The sequence below is a fragment of the Mustela lutreola genome, chromosome 1, assembly GCF_030435805.1.
Source record: "Mustela lutreola isolate mMusLut2 chromosome 1, mMusLut2.pri, whole genome shotgun sequence".
NCBI lineage: Eukaryota > Metazoa > Chordata > Mammalia > Carnivora > Mustelidae > Mustela > Mustela lutreola.
The window spans coordinates 282,695,328-282,713,077 of record NC_081290.1 but is presented as its reverse complement, the minus strand read 5'-3'; the positions used below and the strand labels follow the sequence as shown (position 1 = coordinate 282,713,077).

The 17,750-nt window shown below is 59.2% G+C and overlaps 1 protein-coding gene and 1 long non-coding RNA gene across 22 annotated transcripts in view; one reads left to right on the top strand and one right to left on the bottom strand.

The window, feature by feature from the left end:
• NRXN2 (neurexin 2) overlaps positions 1-17,750 on the top strand; it is a 106,742-nt gene that overhangs the window by 21,400 nt on the left and 67,592 nt on the right. For 10 of the 21 annotated variants that reach the window (XM_059146189.1, XM_059146180.1, XM_059146207.1 and 7 more), the window contains exons 3-6: positions 918-935; positions 5,753-5,782; positions 8,052-8,123; positions 12,368-12,669. In XM_059146189.1, the coding sequence (XP_059002172.1) occupies positions 918-935; positions 5,753-5,782; positions 8,052-8,123; positions 12,368-12,669 (422 nt within the window). The remainder of the gene's footprint in view (positions 1-917; positions 936-5,752; positions 5,783-8,051; positions 8,124-12,367; positions 12,670-17,750) is intronic. The other 11 variants (XM_059146232.1, XM_059146243.1, XM_059146170.1 and 8 more) reach the window with 5 other exon arrangements.
• LOC131814868 (uncharacterized) lies at positions 9,308-10,942 on the bottom strand. Its single transcript, XR_009347479.1, has 3 exons — positions 10,649-10,942; positions 10,117-10,388; positions 9,308-9,478 (listed from the first exon to the last, which is right to left on the bottom strand). It is a non-coding gene; the product is annotated as an uncharacterized LOC131814868 (long non-coding RNA).

The following is a 17,750-nucleotide window of genomic DNA, read 5'->3' as shown; positions in this document are numbered from 1 at the left end:
GCCGAAGGCAGAGGCCTTAACCCACTGAGCCACCCAGGTGCCCCTCCAACCTCTCTTGATCCACTGGGGTCAAGACCCAGGCCCAGGCAGAGCCCCTAGGTGAGGGCTGGCGACCCAGAGGCTGCGGTGGGACTTAGGGACCAGTCTGGTGTGGCCCACTGTGTTCTGATCACCTCCCCCAGCTGCTTGTCCCTAGAATCACAGAACCGGAGCCAGAGGGGCCTTGGAAACATTCGAGTCCGCCTGCCTCATTTTTACAGAGGAGGGACAGGTGGCTCAGAGAGGTCCAGCGACTGGGATAGGATAGGAATCACGTGGCACTTTGAGGCAGAACTGGGCTTTCTGACCTTCTGACTGTGTGTGGGTGACTTTTCTCCCCTGGGGGTGGGGTGTTGCGGGGGGGTGGGTGGTGGCATCCGTGTGTGCAAAGGCTTCGAGTGTGGGTTGCGTGAGAGATGACACGTGTCTCCGGATCGCTGAGCGCCTATGTGTGTCAGTGTGTCACCGAGTGTGAGTGTGTCTCGGGTAAGCCCTGTGTGAGCGTGTCCCCATCTGTCTCCGAGGCACCGTGGAATGAAGGGGAGGAGCGTGCCCGGGAGAGAGGCAAGCCGGCCTGCCTGCCACTCCAGGCTCTGCCTCCCGAGTCTCTGTGTGACCTTGAGGGTCACTTCCCTCCCCTGGGCCTCAGTTTCCTGAAATGTAACATGAGATGTGGGGCCTCCTGGACTGAGTGACCCCGTGTGTGAGGCCTTGACTCAGATGGCCGCTCCGTCTCTGTCCCCTTTCAGCCTGGGTGGGGCTCAGGGACCTTGAACTCGTCACCCCCCTGGGAGCTCTGTCCTTGGTACCCCCACTAACCAGCCCTCCTTTCTTCTCTCTCTCTGCCTTTCCCTTTCCTGAACCTCGCCGGCCTACAGAGGAGCACCCCATGGAAGGTGAGTGATGCTTTCTTGTCTTTGGGGCGGTGGTCAATCACCGCAGGGTCCTCTGTGAGGGGGTGTCGTTGGCCCCCGGAGGGCTCCCTCTCCTGCCCATGTTTGGGGAACCCCTAGGGGAAGGATGTCTGGGGGTCCTCTTGGCTGCCTCGGCCCCACTTCTCGCCTCTTCTTTATCGGTTTGCTGGGGAGAGCTGCCGGGCAGAGAGCAGGCCTTCCCGTGGGCCGGTGCACCGTCTGGCATGTCCTCTTCTTTAGGGAGGAGACGCGGCAAGGACGAAGGGGTGGGGCTGGAGGAGCTTAAGTGCCCAGAAGGGAGTGAGGAGACACTCTTGGCCAGCCCGGCTGGGGGAGCTTACAAGGGCCGTGCAGCTGGGGGTCTTGGGGCTGCTTGGGTGGGGTCCGCTCTGAGTCTGGAGGAGGCAGGCAGAGGGTGGGGGGCTGTGTCCCCAGGTCCGTGGGTATAGGTGGGTGGCAGCTTCTCCGCTCTGACGGACACCTGGGCTGGACGGCAGGGGCGGTCTGCTTCTTCTCTGGGCCCCGGCCAAGGGCCAGCGCTAGGCCCGGAGGCTGCCCCTCTTTGGAGCTCCTCTGTCCATTCCTCCCCTGTCCTGTTTCGTCTGCCTTTCCTTTCTCTTTCTCTCGCTCTCTCCCACTCTCTCTGGTTTCTGTCTTTAACCTTTCTTTTCTCCAGGGCTCCATCTCTGGGTCTCTTTCTCTGTTTCTGTCTTTCCCCAGGCTCTCTCTCGGGGCTCCTGTCAGTCTCTGAACCGTCCCCTCTCGCGTCACGGTGTGCCCTGCTCCTTGCCCTCCTCTGGGGTGCACGGGAGACGGGAAGACTCGGTGGGCTGGGCAGGTGTGGAGCCTGGGTGGCAGGGGAGCTCACGCGGCCACCAGGAGGAAGGCAGGCAGCGAGGCGGGCGGGAGGTGGGATCCGGCCTCCAAACCTGTCCCATGTTCTTTTCCTGGAGAAGCAGGAAGAGGGTGGGATTGGGAGGGATGCCACCCGATGCCGCGACTCTACTCGGGCTGGAAGCTCCCTGGGCCTGGGCCCTGGCAGGGCAGGGGTAGGGGGACAGCACTCAGGATGGGGGGGTCCTGGCTGGGAAAGAAGGGGAGGGCTTTCGGCCGGAGTGTGGGCTGGAATCCATTTTGCCTTGTGGCGTCCATGGTTTGGCTTGTCTCTTACTGATGTCTCTTTTCCCTGAGTAGCTTCGTTTCCCCAGTCCCGGCGGGCAGGCACCCATCTGTGTGTGTGTGTGTGTGTGTGTGTGTTTGTGTGTGCAAGAGAGAGAGAGAGAGAGAGAGAGAGAGACTGCATGTAGCTGTGTGCACATGTGCCCCTTGGGCTCGGCTGCTGGGTTGCCCGTGTGCCTTTGTGCACGTCTGTCCCTCTATGCTCTTGTGCTCGTGCCTGAGCGTGTGTGTGTAGGTGCGTGTACGCCTGTCCTCGTGTCATCTGTGGCGTGGTCCGCATGGCTGTGTGTCTCTGTAGGCGCGTCTGCGTCTGCCTCTCTGTGTGTCAGTGTTTACCTCCGTGTGCGTGAGAGAGGGAGTCTGTGTGTCGTGTGGACGCAGCCGTCTGAGGGCTGGAGATAAGATTTAGTACTGATGTGACTTTTACTTGCTCTTGATGTCATGTCTCCTCCGGAACAAAGGGAGAGAGGGGAGGGGGAACGAGCCAGAAGGGGGAGACTTGTGGGGAGGAAGACAGGGGCAGAGAGGTGGCGGGAACGAGGGGGGTAAGTAGAGGCAGGAAGACGAAGTGGAGGGAGGCACAGAAAGGAGAGAACTCGGGGAGGGGAAACAGCCAGGCCAAAGAAGAAAGCAGGAGGGCGCTGGGGAAAGGGGACTGAGCCAGGAGGGGACAGGAGAGGGACCGTCAGTTCTTTCCCAAGCAAGCAGGATAGACAGAGATAAGAAGAGAAGCTGGGGCTGGGGACAAGTGGGGAATGAGCCCCTTTGGATGCCACGGACCCATTTCTTGGGGGCGGCATGCTGGCCTGCTGGTTTGGAAGGGGCAGTGTGTGTGTCTGCGTGTCAGTGTGTGTGTAACACACCCAGGGGTGTGACGAATCTGTGTGTCTCTCTGCGATGTGTCTGCTTGTGCGTCTCTCAGTCTTGTCCCCTGTTGCCCTCTTTCTTCTTGGGTCATCTTGGGCTTCTGGTAGAAGGGCAGGGAGTGAGACTGGGAGTGGTTTTGGGGGGCTGGGGTGGGCTGGGGCCTCCTCTGGGGCGCAGTGCTCTGGACTCGGCCGCTGAGATCTTAGAGTCCTCCGTGCCGCCTTCACCCTCTTTTCCTGTCCCTCAATGCTGTGCCCTCATCCTGGCCTTCTCCCAGGAACCCGGCCAACCAGCTCCCCAGCCCCTGACAGCCCCTCCTCCGTCCTCCCCAGCCTCTGGTAACAGGGAGAGAAGACCCAGAAGCAGCCAGATAAAGTGTCCTAGGAAAGGGCCCTTGGTAATGCCATCCATCACGGCCGGCCTCTTCTCCAGGGCGTGGGAGGAGGGGCCGACGCCACAGGTGGACGTGGGGAGGGCTCAGCCCGGCCCGCTGGGCGCGAGGAAGGAGCCGAGGTTTCAGGCCTGGGGGAGGGGGGCGGGGGCTGAGGAGACGTAGGCTTTAGGGGGGCGCACCCGCAGGCCAGGCTGGCTGGAGCCAGGGGGTAGCCAGGGCAGGGAACCGGCCTCCCCTTCCCCAAGATGGCTGGTGCTGTCACGCCTGAGGGAGCTGAGCAGCTGGTTGCCGTGGTGACGGAGGGAAAGTGCCGCATGCTAATGAGGCTGCCTGGGAGCTGGGCAGTGGAAGGGTCTGTGAGGGGAGAGACTTGGCTCCGTCCCCACCCCACACAGCCACACAGGCCTACAGGGGGGACAGAGGGCCCGTCCTAGGGCCTCTAGCCCCTGGGCCTGGATTTCCAAGGATGGGAGGCCACAGGCAAGGCTATTTCTGCCTGGAAGAGTTGGGTCTGGCTCCTGGGTTTAGGGGGTTTGGAAGAAAATGCTGGGAGACCTTGGGGAAAGTTCGTGGGGGGCACTCAGAGCCAAGAATAAGACTCAGTCCAAATGCTGGGTCCTCCCCACTTTTGTGGCTAAAACCTTTGTCTTCCCAAGAGCTGTTCTCTGCTGATGCAGCCCTTTCGATGCAGGAGGGATGTACCCCTCCCCTGGCCGGCCTGAGCTGCAGAGGTTGGGGGAGATGATGCATGCCTTTCCCCAGAGAGAGCAGAAGGGGGCGATGTGAACCTCTGCTCACATTTTCCACAGGGTCCAGGCCTTTGGCCCCTGGCCACTCCCTTCCTGGCCCCTGGAGATCTTTACCTTGATAATCCCACTCTGGCCAGACTTTTTGTCCCGAGGGACACCCTCTCACTGCCATAGCACTGGGATGGCTTCCAGGTTTCCAAGGACTCTTCCTTCCCTGCACTTTGGCTAGAGACCTGGGATGCAGGGGCCTGGGAGAGGGAGGGCCTGGCTGGTCGGGTCAAGGAGGCCTGGGGCTTCGGCTTCGCTGTGAGACCTGGGGCTGCCAGCCTCAGTTCGGGGGTGGGGAGGGCTTTCTGTGGCGGGTGCCTTCCCAGGACTAGGGTGCTGGTCCACTTGGCCAGACTCTTTCCCGCCTAAGGTTTAGGAAGGCCCAGGTCAGGGCTGATGAGGCTTTTCCAAGGGGCCGAGGTCACGGTGGAAAAAAGTCCCAGCCCATCTTGCCTTGAATCTTGGAGCTGGAACTTCTGTTTTCCATTTTCAAAATTCAGCTTCTGGCTCATCTCAGGGAGGGCTGGGCCAGAGAAAAGGGGTCCGCAGTGTAATTTGGACCTCTCAGAGAGCCAGACCTCCTGCCCACAGGCCTTGGCTGTCCCCAAGTGCGGGCCCCAGTCTCCTAGCTCTGCTTGTGGAAGGACCCAAGCTCAAGCCCTCTGCTCCAGCTTTTCCCATCTCCGATCTGCTTCTGCTCTAACGTTGTCCTCCTGGGCCTCGCTTTCCTTGTAGAGTCCAGGAGCGCAGCGATCAGTGTGGAGGTTGTTGGGGAGGTGGGCATCTGAGAGGACTGAGGCTGGGCAGAAGTCTTTGCAAAGCCCACTTTGGTGGAGGAGTCCTTCTAGACCCAGGCCCCCATGCCCGCCTCCACCTGCTGTGCCAGGCTCACAGGGGTGAGGTCGCGGGGCGGAGGCGGGGTGGGGTTGGACGTCCCCCCTGTCCACTTAATCCCGCGCTAACAGGACACTCTCTCTCTCTCCAGGTGGCTTTGATTTTTGTGTCGTGTTTTATTTTCTCTTCCATCCGAATCGTTTTTTCTCGTTGACTGTTTTTTTTTTTTTTCTCTCCGCCTCCCGGAAGGAAAAAAAAAAAAAAAGAAAAAAAGAAAAAGGAAAAAGCAGCCTTCCCGGCCTCAGGCTTCTCCTTTTCCTTTTTTTTGTCCGGCAAGAAGAAAAAAAAGAAACCAAATTCTCTCCCCGCCTTGCAGTGACTCCCTGCCCCGACCCTTCCTCTGGTTCTGCCTGTACCCCTCACCCCCTCTGGTGCTGCCTCTCTCACTCTCTTTCTGCCTCTCTCTGTCCCCCCCCCTCGTGCCCTCCACCCTGTTTCCGGCATCGGGGGGCCCCTCTCCTCAGCTTCCGGGGCTGGGGGCTTTCCCCTCGATGCCTGTCACAAGTTAAAAAGGGTTTTTAAATTGTGGCAGCAAAAGCTTTTTTCTCCCCTCTCTCCGGCTGATTTTGATGACTTGTGTTTTCTTTGTTCTTTCCCCTTTTCTTTCTTTTTTCTCCCTTTTTTTTTTTTTTTTTCCTTTCTTTCTTTCTCCCCTTCCCCTTTCCAAGGTCCGGCTCACCTGACGTTAAACAGCGAAGGTATGGTTTTTTGAAGTTCTGGTTTGGATTGGATTGGACTGGATTGCCCCCAACCTGCGACTGCATTTTCTGTTCCTCTCCCTACCCCCCCCCTCCCAGGCCCCACCTGCCCCACCGCCTTCCTGCCCTCTCCGCCCTTCTGGCCCCGCTGCCTCCCGTCCTCTCCGTGTTCTGGGACTGGGGCGCTGGGGTGGGGGCGGGGCCGACCCCCCCCCCCCCCCCCCCCCCGGCTGTGCTCTCCCCTCCCCCGCCCTCCATAGCCCGCATCCCACCTTGGTTTCTGACATCAAGAGATGTTAAAACTCCTGCCGCTGTCTCCAGTCACCCTTTTGCGTTTTCCTGGTACTGTATCTTCTTTTTTCCCTCCTCATGACGGTGTTTTATTTCCTTCCACTCATTCTGATCATTCTTTCTCTTCTGTGGACCCAAGTACAAGGAGAAAAGCAGGGGCCTGAGGCAGAGGCTTCTAGGCAGCCTTGCCGCCCTCCCCCTGCTGCTGCGTGGTGTCCCCTCTGTCCGCAGTGGCTGCATTGGAAGGGGGAGAGGCAGGGGGCTGGAGGTGCGGGACACCCTCTTGGCACAGCTGTCCCACCGTCTGCCCTCACCAGCATCTCTTGACCCTGTTTGACAGAGGAGGACAGTCAGGCACAGAGGGATGTGACTTGTTAGTGATTAGATGGCCTTTACTTGGTGGTAACATTGGGGCAGCTTCTCTATTTTTAGTCTCCCTTCCTTACCAAGTCCCTACCATCTTTAAAAGCCCTGGCATTGAGCAAACCTGACTCTGATCCCCGCGCCCTGCCCCGCCCCCCACGCCCCCAGCACTGAGCTCTCCTGGGTCTCCCAGTCCCTGATTCTTGAGCTCAGGTGTTCTAGACCCTTAATCATTGTTCCCCATGCCCAGGAGGGGGTCCTCTGCCAGGGCTCCTCTCCCGTAGAGGGGGGCTTTTTAGCCTGTAGGCAGGAGCGGCCTAGGGGACGAAGACTGGACTGTGGGGAGAGGCTCCGCTCCGGAATTTGGGATGGATTTAGGTCTGGGAAGGTAGGGGTCTGGGATTCTTGCAGGGATCTGAAATGTTGGCAAAAACGGTGGGATAAGGGGCCATCCCGCGGGAGTAGTCGGGACCGGGGTGGTTCACTCGCATCCTTCTTGCCTCTCAGTGCCTGTTCTGGGTCTGTTGGTATCCAGAGAGGGTGCACCTTGTCATAGATGAAGCCCAAAGGAACCAGCGCCCCACTCCCCTGACCCCGCTCCTCTGTCCCCCTCCCCTGACAGGTCCACAGCCCAGGTGGGATTCCTGCTTTGCTTGTGGGGATTTGGGGTTGAGATAGAGTAAGGACCCAGACACAGACTTTTAAACTCCGTTCTCCAGCCCTCCCATGGGCTCTGGCAGTAGCTGTGGGGGTCTGAGAGCCAGGCGTTGAGTGCCTGAGTCCCTGGCAGGGGTGAGTGGGGAGCTCAAGCCAGCCTGGAACCCAGATGTGATAACATGTGTCTGCGGGGGCTTTGGAGAGGAGGCCTGGTGGTTTGATGGGCCGCGTGGGAGGAAGTGGGAAGTCAGCCCTGAGAAAGGCCTTCCCTACATACATGATAAACTCCCGCCAGGAAGAGCCTCTCTTGGTGGGCCTAGCCCTGCAGAAGACCATGACAGCAACCATGGCCCTGGCCCTGGGAAGCCCCATGATCTAATTGGCAAAGCAGGGGACAGAGGGGACATCAGGAACGCTCACCACTAAGCGAACCAGGTGTAGACAGAGAACCAGATTTGCCTTGAGGGCAGGCCAAGAACATGAGAGGCCTTTGGTGTGTGAATCAGGACGGTCTGGGAGGAGGGCGCCTGTGTCAGGCTTTTGGAGGAGCGAGAAGCATGAACTCCCGCCCAGCAGAGAAGGTTCCAGAAGAAGCAGAGTGGGGAGGCGAGTGAGCGGGCATCTGGAAGTGGAGGCTTAGGGTCCCCAGGGCTGGCCTGTCTGCATGTTCTTGGGAAGAAGGAGCTTCTGAACCATCAGGGCCCCTGCTTCTGCCGCAGTCTCCCCAGCCCTGGGCCAAGGGCAGAAGTTGGTGGCTGTGACTTTCATGGGCTCTGCGGGCCTGTTGGGTTTGTCATCTGGCCCCGAAGGTAGTAAGTCCCCAGAACAGCACCCCCTGCCTCACCTGTACCTCCAAGCAGGACCTTGACCCTGGAGAGGGCCTTCTATCACCTCAAGGCTGGGGTGGGACTGGCTGGGTAGCCCCCCTGTGCCTGACTCCCCAATTCTGCTTCTCCAGTAGGGTCCTTACTGTTCTCCGAGGGGGGGGCCGGGAGAGGAGGAGCCAGCGATGTGCACCAGCCAACGAAAGGTCAGTGACCCCACAGTCCCCAGAGAGCCCAGCCCCCTTGCAGGCTAACTGCACTTCTGGGGGGGACAGATGAGTCAGCAAAGGTGTATCCCTTTGTCCCCCTCTGAGGTCCCTGGCGATGGCTGGGCCTGCGTCCCTGGGACCTGTCCTCGTGTGAAGGGCCACAAATCCCAGTTGTCCTAATGACCTTTTTCTAGAACACGCATGTCTTTTGGTGACAGATGTTCAAGCCCATCCCTAGAAACTATCTGGGAAGTAGGGTAAAGAAGCAGGGTGCCTTCCCCATTGAACCACCAAATTCTGGAAGCCTGCTAGATGCCAGCAGCCCAGGGGGATTCTGGTTAGGAGACAAGGCCTCTATAATATGTGTGTATCCCCTAAATGAGCCTTCACTTCCCTTTGTGGATGGCCTCACCACCCTGGGCTTACAGATGCGAAAGGTGACGCTTGCCCGGGCCCGTGCAGCCGGCTCGTGGCCTCTCAGTCCATCCTGGGGCTGTCTAGGTTCTCAGTGACTTTTTCTGCTCTGAGGCTGCCTCCTGTCCTCCTGTAAGAGATCCTCTTTCCTAAGGAGTTTGGGGGTGGGGGCAGTCTAGCAGTCCACAAGGAGCTCGCTGGGTGCCAAGCCCTGGGGCTATCCCGTCCCGATCCTGGATCCGTCTGTGCTCCTTCGAACGCGCCGTGCGCGCTATTGGCTTGGCTTTCCACCACCCCTGCCTTCTTCCCAACTATTCAGTATCTCTCTGATACTGAATCTTTTTGAAAAAGTGGCCGGGCCCTCCACTCCAGCGGTCTCCCCTGAACTCTGCAAGCAGAGCCACACGCTGCTCAGTGCCTCCATTTTATCTCCCTCGCTTCCCCTATTAGCCTCCCCCTCCCCCCAGACTGAGCCCCTGCCCACCCCTCCCCAGGGCAGGGGTGGGGTGTTGTCACCTGTACACCCCCAAGGCTTCAGGCAGCTCCTAGCACGAGCTCTGTGACTTTATTTGAAATGGGTAAATGGTCTCTGTTCTCCAGGGGCTCGTTGACATTCTAACAAGTAACCACAAAAAAGGGTGGTCCATGCAAAGTGTCTGAAAAGTGCAGACTTTGTCCAAGAGGAGTTAACATATTCGTTCTTCTAGAGAGAGAGGCAGCAAGTGTGCGCGCGCGCACGCACACGCGCACACACACAAAGTTACACGTCAGCGCAAGCATCATTTATTAGTGGAATAGGTCACAGTTTACGAAGCTTCATCCCAGCCGTTCTCCTTCTAGATGCCACAGCAGCCTGTGAGGCAGGCCGACGGTCAGCCCCTTTGCCCAGAGGAGGAAGCTGGGGCTTAGAGAGTGGCCTCTCGGTCAAGGTCACCAAGCTGGTGAGAGAGCCAGCATTAGTGCCCAGGTCTTCTTTCTCACATCATACTTCCTCTCGAGGGAGCAGTACAAGAGGTTACTAGGCAGTAAGTGCCAAATGAGCAGAACAGACAGCTGGAGCGCTGCAGGGGAGGGAGGGGCCAGGGAGGGCTGGAGACCTTCCCAGAGGAGGGCCTCGAGCTGGGCCATGGAACGGAGGCAGGTGCTCTGTCTCTCACCGCCCTTAGAACTCCAGGAGCCTAACGATGGGTCTCTAGCTGCCTTGGTCCTGACTGGAGACGCTTGTGGGGCTCCCCACTCCCTGACCGTGGGAGGTGAACACAGATCAGCCCTGGTCCCTCTTCTGGAGCCGGGGTGGGGGTGGGGCATCAGGAGCTGCCAGTGTTTCTTCAAGGCCCCTGGGAGCTGTAGCCTCCCTCAACCCAGGGTCTGAGGGTGGTGGTGGGGGAGAGAGTGCCCCCTGGCGCTTTGGGTCTGGCTCCTCCCAGGTCTGTTTTGCGGCCCCCTGAGCACCCTGGGCACCCTTACAGCCACAGAGACCCCCGTCAATCCCTTAGGTCCTGCTGGCCTCCTCCCCATGCCGGGTCTGCTCTGCCGTGCCCGCCAACCTTGGGCTGTCTGGTTCACATTCGCTCACCTCCTTTCTGTCCCTCTTTTCCAATTCTTTCCCGCTCTCTCTGGCGGCTCCAAGCCTCTGTCCATCTCTGGGCTTAATCGGAGAACACGGAGACTCCTCCGACTCCATGGCTGGCTCTGCCTCCTCTCCTAGGAGATCCGAGGCAGAGCCCCGAGGAGTCGAGGAATGGCCTTGTTTCTTTGTTTCGCTGTGGCTGCCACTCCGTTCTCTTTTGTTCTGCCCCCATCACTTCTTCCCAGGACGGCTTTCTTCTTTCTTTCTGTTTGCTGTCCCTTTAATGACAGTTCCTTTGACTGCAGTGAAGGTGAGGGAACGGGAGGGGAGGCCTGGCTTCTGGGAAGGACTGGTGCGTGTGGCAAACCCAAGGTCAAACACATCCCCTTCTCCAGTCCTTGAGCCCCCTGGCTCTGCCCAGACTTGGGCAGCAGGCCTGGTTGCTATGGAAACACCCAGGGCCTGAGAAAGCCTTGGCTTCCATTCCCTAGAGGCCCCTGTCCCCCTTTCCTTGCTGGTCCCATTCCGTCCCCCTCACCTGTCCCCCCTCGGCTTGCGGCTCGTCTTTAATCAGGCCGCTTTGCTCTGTCACCTCTTGCTGCGTCCTTGCTCTGAGCCCGCTCCATGTCCCTTCTGGCCCCTGTGGCCATCTCTCCCCCTCTCTGTGGTTCCCCTCCGCGTCGCCCTTCTTCCCCAGGACCCCTTTCCGCCTCTGCCTGGCTCCCCTTCATTTCCTGGCCCTTCTCGCTGGAGCCCGGAGGTAGGCAGAGCGGGGTTCCGACTGTCCCCGTGTTGCTCCTGCCCCCACCAGCTCTGCGGCCCCGTGGCCTCAGGAAACCGGGCCTTGCCAGCTGCAGCGAGCGCAGTGCCAGGCTCTGGGGCAGCAGCTGGTGCCTTGGCATCCGGAGGCAGTGAGGACGGAGTCTCCGGGCAGCGCGCCCGGAGGGAGAGAAGCGGGGCTGTTGTGTGCTGGGGAGGGGCGTCGGCGGAAAGCGCACCCGGGTCCCGGCCGCTCCCACACGTGGTGCTGCTGCTGTGGCCGGGCTCACAGGGGCGCAGGTGTCCTCCGAGGGCTGTGCGTGTGCCTGGCATTGTGCCCTGCTCCTTCCTGGGCCTGGTGGCCTGGGTTGAGGACCCTGCACCCCACGAGGGCCTGAGGCCGGCCATCCCCACCCCAACCCACAGTGGGAGGTGGGCCCAGTGTTGGCAGAAGCGAGTCCCTGTCTTCATCCGGGTCCTCTGCTTTGCCCTGACTCCACTTCCCCTCTTCTTCCTCCTCCACAAGCTCTAGCTTGTGACGGTGCAGGCTTGGGACCCTCAACTTCTCTCCACTCGGCTGTCGTCCTGTCACTTGTCACCCACTTATAGATGCTACAAATCCCTAAGGTCTCCCAAGTGTTATTTTGCTTCTGCTTGAAAAGTACCTTTGGAGGGAGCCCCGCATCGGGTGCTTATACACGCACACACGCCACCGCACCGCACGTGTGCCCAAGACCCAGAACCTACCCCTGCCCTCTGGGGCCCCTCAGAGGCTCTCGGCCTAGGGCCCATCTGCACTGTCCTCTCAGGTTGGAGCGGCCGGGGGCTGGCCTGGTGGCCGGCCTGCGGTCATCTGCGTAAGCCCCACCTGGTGGCCCTCAGCTCCCTTGTGCTTATCGCTGTCACCCGCATTGTCCTCCCGTGTGTCTTCCCTACGTCTTACCCCACCCCACCGTTCCCCAGCCTCTTCTTCTGCTCCCTGCCGCCTACCAGGCCTGCTGGGCCTCTCCCCACCACGTGAGGCCCGAAACTGCCCCGGGCCCTGAGAATGACCAGCAGCAGAGAAGAGGCAGGGGCGGGAGGAGGCGGGCTGCCATTAGGAGACCCTCAGCGCCCCAGTCTTAGGGGAGACGCTCCAGCAACCCTTGGTTCAGGGAAGTGGCCGGAGGCTGGCTGGCTGGGGATGGGGATGGGTGTGGGGAGAGTGTAAACCTCAGGCTTGTGGCAGCTAAATTGTCAGCTGTCTGTGTGAGCGCCGCTTAGCAGCCTCCCGCTTTGGCCATGGACACAGGCAAAGGCGACTTCTGACAGTCCGTGTCCAGAGGGAGGGTGGATGGGTGGGGGTGGGGACGGAAGAGGGCCTGACACTTGCAGAGGGAGCTGCCGGGCTCCCTCTGGTGCCCAGGACCTGTGCCCCGGGCCGCTGGAGGGGCAGCGGCAGGTCCGGTGTGCCCTGTCCCGCTCAGCCTCTCCCGTTTCCCCACGCCGCGGCATCCAGGCAAGGAGGAGTTCGTGGCGACCTTCAAAGGCAACGAGTTCTTCTGCTACGACCTGTCGCACAACCCGATCCAGAGCAGCACGGACGAGATCACGCTGGCCTTCCGCACCCTGCAGCGCAACGGGCTGATGCTGCACACGGGCAAGTCGGCCGACTACGTCAACCTGTCCCTCAAGTCTGGGGCTGTCTGGCTGGTCATCAACCTGGGCTCAGGAGCCTTCGAGGCCCTCGTGGAACCTGTCAACGGCAAGTTCAACGACAACGCCTGGCACGACGTCCGGGTCACCCGAAACCTGCGCCAGGTAGGGGGGGCGAGAAGGAGGCGAGGGGGGGGGTGGTGGTGGCAGCTGTGCTGGGGTGGACCGGAGTGCCACACAGGGGGGCGGCCTGCGTTTTTAGAGGGGCGTGGACGGGGGTGGAGGGGTGGGGAGGTGGGGGGCGTGGTGAGGCATCAATGCCCCGCCCAAGAGGTGTGGTTCCGGAGAAGTTCCAGGCTCCCGGTGCAGGGCAGCGGAGGGCTGGGGCCAGGTTGCATGCTCCAGGAAGGCGGCAAAGCTGCCTGGGGTGTGGCCTGAGGGAAGGGGAAGGACCCGGCTGTCACTGGTGTCCTCCGCTAGGCATTCAAGGGCCCCTGGGGTTAAAAAGTCAGGTGAGCTGGCAGGAGAGCAATTTTTTGGGGAGAGGGCAGTAGAGCCTGGGTGGGTGGGTCCTGGGAGCCCGTGGAAAGGTTCTGGCCTGGTAGCTGTGGGTTCCCTGACTCTGGAGCAGAAGGGCACCGGTGTAAGTGTGGGGACAGAGTGTGGCCTGCCCACTGGCGGGGCCTTTCCAGGGCAAGGCAGGGATGGGGTCCGGGCAGGGTAAAGGTGCGGCAGGTGTGAGGGAGAGCAGGACTGCTGGCCGTGCTTGGCCGCGCCTCTCCTCCAGGGCTGCACACTTGTCTTCTCCTCGTCCCTCCCGCGGGGCCCAGCAGCCAGTGGCGATCTTTCCGCGGCCCCCAGGCCCCTTGCAGGAGCCCAGAGCAGACCCCGCAGGAAGGACGAGATTCTTCTCTGCAGCGGCTCCCAGATGGTCCTCCAGCAGGGGCAGCAGCTCTAGAGTTCTCCTGGTGGCCTCTGTGCTACTGACTTCTAAGGCCAGGCCCAGGGTGGCCATGGTGGGTCAGGCCATCTCTCTGGCCGGGCTTCTGCTTGACCCCCACTCCCCTCACACCCCCCACCCCGTTTGTTTCCGGCCCTGACAACTTCTTGCCTTAAGCAGCCTCCCAGCCAGACCCCTCTTCCTCTGCCAGCGCAGCCACCGTGCCTCCAACAACACCCGTCTATACCTCCTGACTCCTCTCTCCGTGCACTCGGGCAGGGGCCGGGGGCCCGGGCTTCTGCTGGTCCTCTTCTCTCAGACCCACTGCTTTCTCTTGCAGCGAGTGGCAGGGAAGCTCTTCCAGCTGTTTCCAGCAGGCTGAGGGCCACCAGGGACACGGACGTCTCTGTCCCAGGAGGTGCTTCACCGCTGCTGGGTTAGGCCTCCTCTTGCTAGGTATCGTCTCTGTCCTTCCTAGTTCCAACCTCGAGGCCACTCGCCTTCTGCCGCCTCTCCTGATGGTCCTCCCCATGCTGCTTCTCCCCGCTGTCTCCCGGACAGAATCCTCCATGGGCAGGGGGATCCCGGCTGACCTCGAGCTCTTCCTACCTGTTCTTTGCCACCCCTGGGGGATGACCGCATGGGGGCTCCTCCTTTGGCAACTTCCCCCTTGCTGGGAGGTCTCTGTGACTAATCCTGGGGCTCTTTCTCGAGCCTGCTGCTCCCCATGGCTGCGGGGCTCCTACCCACATGCCTCTTCTCCGTGGTCCCTGTGCTCTGAAGGGTACCAAGCTTGGGGGGACCCTCCTTAGGGCAGTGCCTTGTTTCATGTCACATTGTTCTCTGACCCCGTTGGAGGGCGGTCTTGTGTTGTCACTATTGTCTGAGCACACCTGAGTGTGTCCTGTGCATTTGTCCTACTCGTAGGTGCCACATGCGTGGCACCTGCTGGGGGGAAGGGGCGTTGCTTTGGTGCTTCTCAATGACTCTCCCTTTGAGGGACCAGGACTGTCACCTGGTACTGACCTCTGGGAACATGCTGCAAGCCCAGGGTCCCTATCCACATGTCGCTGGTCAACAAACACATCATGCATCCACGGTGGGTGTAAAAGGGAAAAAGGCATTCCGTGCCCTGCTGGCCCTCCGGCTCCCAGGGACACAGGATGAATCTGTTAAAAGCGAGCAGAGCAAAGCTAGGCCCATGCCAGGGAGCAGCAGGAACCTTAAAAGTTCTGGAAACTTGGAGTGACTGAGAGGAGGCTGGGGGAGGTGGGGGAGGCCTGGCTCCAGCAGCACCGAGTGGAGACAGGTGCTCCCAACCAAGGACAGTGGTGGCCTCTTCCTGGGGCTCCCAGAGTTGGGGGTTCAAGCTGCTAACTGCTGGAAATCACTTCCCCTGGCTTTTTCTCTTTCTTTTCTTCTTCTTATTCTTTTTTAAAAAGATTTATTTATTTTTTTGAGAGTAAGAAAGCAAGCCTGGGTGGGAGGAGGGGCAGAGGGAGAGGGGGAGAGAGAATCTCAAGCAGATTCCGGGCTGAGCACGGAGCCCAACATGGGGCTTGCTCTCAGGATCCTGAGATCATGACCTGAGCTGAAATCAAGACTCGGACGCTTAACTGTCTGAGGCCCCCAAGTGCCCCTTCCCCTGGTCTCTTTTATGACGAGTCCGAGCAGAGTCCGGTCGTGGTGACCTGAGCCCAGGCCTTCAGGGCCAAAGAAGGTGTCTGGTAAAGACTTGGATTGAGGTGGTCTTTAGGAAGGGTTTCTGGAGGGATCCACATGCTTACATTTGAGGTGCAGTCCCGTTTTGGTCATTGTGATGGTTCCCGAGTAGGTCAGCCTCGGGCTTGCGCTCTGGACTCACTGTCCCCACTGTCCCCACTCAAGACCCAGCCTATGGCCGAGTCCATCCTTACCAGGCCCTCCGAGTCCCTGCCTGTTTTCTCAGGGCTCCTCAGCCAAGATCCTGGGTCCTGTGAGGCTCCCAACCAAGGACAGTGTGTCCCCTCAGGCCCCCTGGGGAGACTCTGCAGATGAGACACTGTGTTCCCGCCCCGTCATCACGTTCCTTACACGTGGTCAATATCTGTGTTAATTTCTTTTCTCTGGGGGGGGGGGTCCTGCTCCTTGAGGGCTTAAAACCAGCAGCTAAAGCACGTTTGTAGTTGTTTTCCAAGCAGTTTTCCTGGTTCGTTAGGCGCTCTACTGAGGCCGATTTTGGACGTGAGGCCCCAGCAGATCTATTTCACGTGCCCTGGGAACAACTCCTCTTCTCTTGCAAAGTCAGAGGAAAGAGCACTTCTCCCTACATCCCTTCAGAATTGTCTCAGGACCGTGTCCCTTCTTACAGTGTTTTTCAGAAGACACTGGCAATCTCTTTTCTGTTTTGTATCTCGCCTAATTCTCACGAATCATCCTGTGTCGTGGGACGTACTCTTGTTTCATCAATGAGCAAATCGAGACTCCGCAGGTTAGAGAACTTGCCCAGTTATCCCCTCAGGAAGGGATAGGATTGGAAGTCTGACCTCGAAGCCGCACCCATTTCCCTACCTCCCCGGGAGAGCCCTGGTTGGTGTCCCTTGGAGCAAAATAAAAAGACCCCCAGAACTCCTAATTTGTCTTGTGGATCTTCCATTCTTGGATGTGGATCTTCCATTCTTGGGTGAGTCTTGTCTCTGCTAGCTGCTCTAGCATTAGAGCTACAGCCAGAGTTCAAGGTGGAGAGGGGGCTAAGTTGCCCCTGGATATAATGGCTGAGTCCCCCGCCCCATGACTTGAGGCCTTCCTTCTTCATGCGCTGTCATTCTTGTGCTCTCGGACTCCAGGAGCCCTCTCTGTTCCTAGAGCGGGGAAGAACCTTCACCACTCATGTGCTAGTGGGAAGCCTTAGTATTCTGCATCCTGGCATTCTGGAAGGCACGGGCTGCTGTGGACCCCTCCTTGTGCTGTGTCCGGGGCCGCCAGGAATGGCTTCCAGCGCCCGCTCCACTCGACTTACTTTGGCCGCAGTCGCCTTGGGTTTCGGGTTCCGGGTTCCGGACCCACCCCTGCTTCAACTACTCCAAACTTGCTGTTTTTCAGAGGAAGCCGGGATGTCCTGACATTCGCGGCAGGCCCTGGCTTTGAACTCACCTCCCTTTCTTCTCAACCCTGTTTCTGAATTTGCCGTTCTACTTGTTAAAAATTAAAGTTGTCTCAGAAAGTTGAAAACTGTTTTTTTTTTTTTTTCTTATTTTAGTCTCCACAACCAGTTCTAGTTCAAAAAGAGTAATAGTAGTTGGATTTTTACCTCTGATCCCCACCCCACCCCCATGCCCTGTTTTTGTCCTGTGTTGCTCGACTAGGCAGGGATATCAATGACTCTTACGTTTGGGGTGCCCTTGATTTCGCTGCCCTGAAACGAATTGTCCCTCGTCCTGACTGGTTGGCTTCTTCACTTCGCCACGGTCCCGCCAGCTGACAGGGCTAATCCTTGGACCCCGGGTTAGCCCCTCGCACTGGTCCCTGCACCTGCGGTTTGACCCCTGCCTTCCTGTTTTGTCAAGTGCTTCGGTATCACTAGGAATCGACACCCTTGTCTGGACGTCTCCTGGTTGCTCAGTGTTGAATTCTGTTATTTTTCATTATACGAGGCCCTTATTAATTGTCTTTCTGAATTGGTCCCGGGCTCGCTGGTGATAATAATGCTGTAATGATCTGTCCCTAGAATACTTCTTCTTGAAATCACCCTCTCGGGTGTGCCTTTAGTCTTTAATGGACATCCAGCCAGAGTGTCCCGCCATCTCTGATCCCCTCAGCCAAGCCACCTCTGTCCCTTTGATTTCTCCTCCACAAACACAAGGGTTATTGGAAGGTGATGGTTGCCTCTGCCTTTGGCCTCAAGAAGAGAAAATAAACAAGAGCCACGTGGGGATGGGGCCTCCAGAGACTGGGTTAGAAGATGCTGGTTTATGGCTTAGGGAGGAGTAAGGGGTTTTAGAAGTGAATGGGCCTCCGTGTTCCTTTTTATGGTGCGGTGTGTGGGGGCTATGGATTTCTGGTGCTGGCTGTGGGGAGTGGAGGCTCGGGGGTCTGTGGCGTGCATGGAAGGAGGCTGGGCTGCTGGGAAAGGCTTTCCAATTCCAGGGCTTGCAGGGGTGGCGGTGGAGGGGGGGCATTTCATTCCAGGACGGATAAGCTGCCCAGAGGAGCATAAGAGAATGAGGGTCGGGTGTTTGAAGAAACTGGGGAAGTTTCGGGGGAAAATGGGCTCTGGAAAGTCAAAATTAGGGAGGAAGAAGAGATCAGCCATGAGGGGGAGAGTGGG